This window comes from Loa loa (genome assembly GCF_000183805.2).
Source record: "Loa loa unplaced genomic scaffold supercont3.699, whole genome shotgun sequence".
Classification (NCBI taxonomy): Eukaryota; Metazoa; Nematoda; class Chromadorea; order Rhabditida; family Onchocercidae; genus Loa; species Loa loa.
In genome coordinates, this window is record NW_018108879.1 from 16564 (window position 1) to 18144 (window position 1581).

The 1581-nt window shown below is 23.7% G+C and overlaps 1 protein-coding gene across 1 annotated transcript; it reads right to left on the reverse strand.

Annotated features, from left to right (window-relative positions):
- Window positions 1–226: 226 nt before the first annotated feature.
- LOAG_15439 (hypothetical protein) lies at window positions 227–1373 on the reverse strand (the record flags this gene model as incomplete). Its single annotated transcript, XM_003150930.1, has 3 exons — window positions 227–397; window positions 675–880; window positions 1148–1373. The coding sequence occupies 3 exons, from the start codon at window positions 1371–1373 to the stop codon at window positions 227–229; spliced, it is 603 nt and encodes a 200-aa protein (XP_003150978.1).
- Between the last annotated feature and the right edge of the window lie 208 nt (window positions 1374–1581).

Here is a 1581-nt window from a genome sequence, read left to right on the forward strand (position 1 = left end):
TAATAAATTTAATTCATTCATTTATATAATTTAATTAAAGTGAAATGCATGCGATATAATGAAAGAAAAAAAAGTATAATTTTAAAAAGTGTACAATATTTTTAATTTATAATAGTGCTATTTCATAAAGCAATTCCTTTTTTTTTTTTTTTTTCTTTTTTTAATTAGTGCAAAAATATGACAAGCAAATATATTTATTCGATTAATTGTTATCAGATGATAATTTTTAAAATAATGATAACCTTTTAAGGTTAGAAAGATGATCCATATTTTGGCCTAAACGTTTAGCATCATTTAATGGACAACGAGCTTGATAGGTAAGATCATCAGGTGTTATAAAATATAATGGTTCAACACCATCTGTTGATATAACTATTTCCAATACCATATCTCTTCCCTATAATTATGTTAAAGTAAATTTTTTGTTTGAGAACTTTTAATGACAAATTTTACGAATAATTTCAAATAATTGAATATTACAGATACAGATATCGATATCACTTATCAAATTTCACTTATTATCATTTATATTTCTATTCAAATCTTACAACATCAAATGATAATAATCATTTTTTTTATCAAACTTTTCTTTTTTTTGTTTACTTAATTAAACAAATTTTATTTTGACTGCTACTTGAAGTTTTGTAAATTATAGGAAAAAAAATTTAATTTACCTTATAACGTATGCTATCACTGCAATTTTTGGAAATGGTTGGTGATGGGAAGAAATATTCAAATTTTGTATCTTCTTTTGGTTCAATGCGACATGTGAAAAAGTCATAAAGGCCATACATGGCACCTGTGTATGGATACTTGGAAATGACCTTCACTTGTATTCCATCATCTTTGCACTCGTAATCAAATGTGAATGAATCTGCAACTAAACTATGACTTCTTATTTTCCTATTTCAATAATAGTTTAAAATTAAATATTGTGAGAAAAAAAAAGTGAGAATGTATTTTCAATGATATGAAATAGTTTGTTAGTATTACATGGCAAAAAAATAATAATAATTAATTGTACTTTTAATTAAAAAAAAAAGAAAGATTAAATGTTAAGTAAAAAGTTAGTGAATTTTTTCTTTTTTTTCCAAATTTCAATCATTTATAATTTATTCATTTTAATAAATGAATTAAATGAACTAACTGTTCGTGCAACTATTTTCATAATAATCAATCCGATAATTGGGATTGTTGTTAATTTTGATCAATGCTGGTTTACTAAGTTGATTATGCTGTGATAAGAAGCAATCACCATCAGTACGATTATAAGATACACTACGACATGCATAACTTGTTGCATCCAAGCATGCACTTAAGCAATCCTCAAGTGTTTTAGTTCGTATTACTTCACGAATTTCGCGAACATCCATGTAACGATCCGATAAATATGTAAATGCATAATCACCAGAACAACTTTTATTTGCTAAATAAATTTTTATTAAAATTAAAATTAAAAAAGAAAATTATTCAACATCAGAAAAAGGTCACTGAATAACATTTGAGAATTAAAAAAAAAAAAAAAAAAAGAAAGAAAGAATAAAGAAAGAATATTTAAAAAAAATTAATTTATCAATTAGA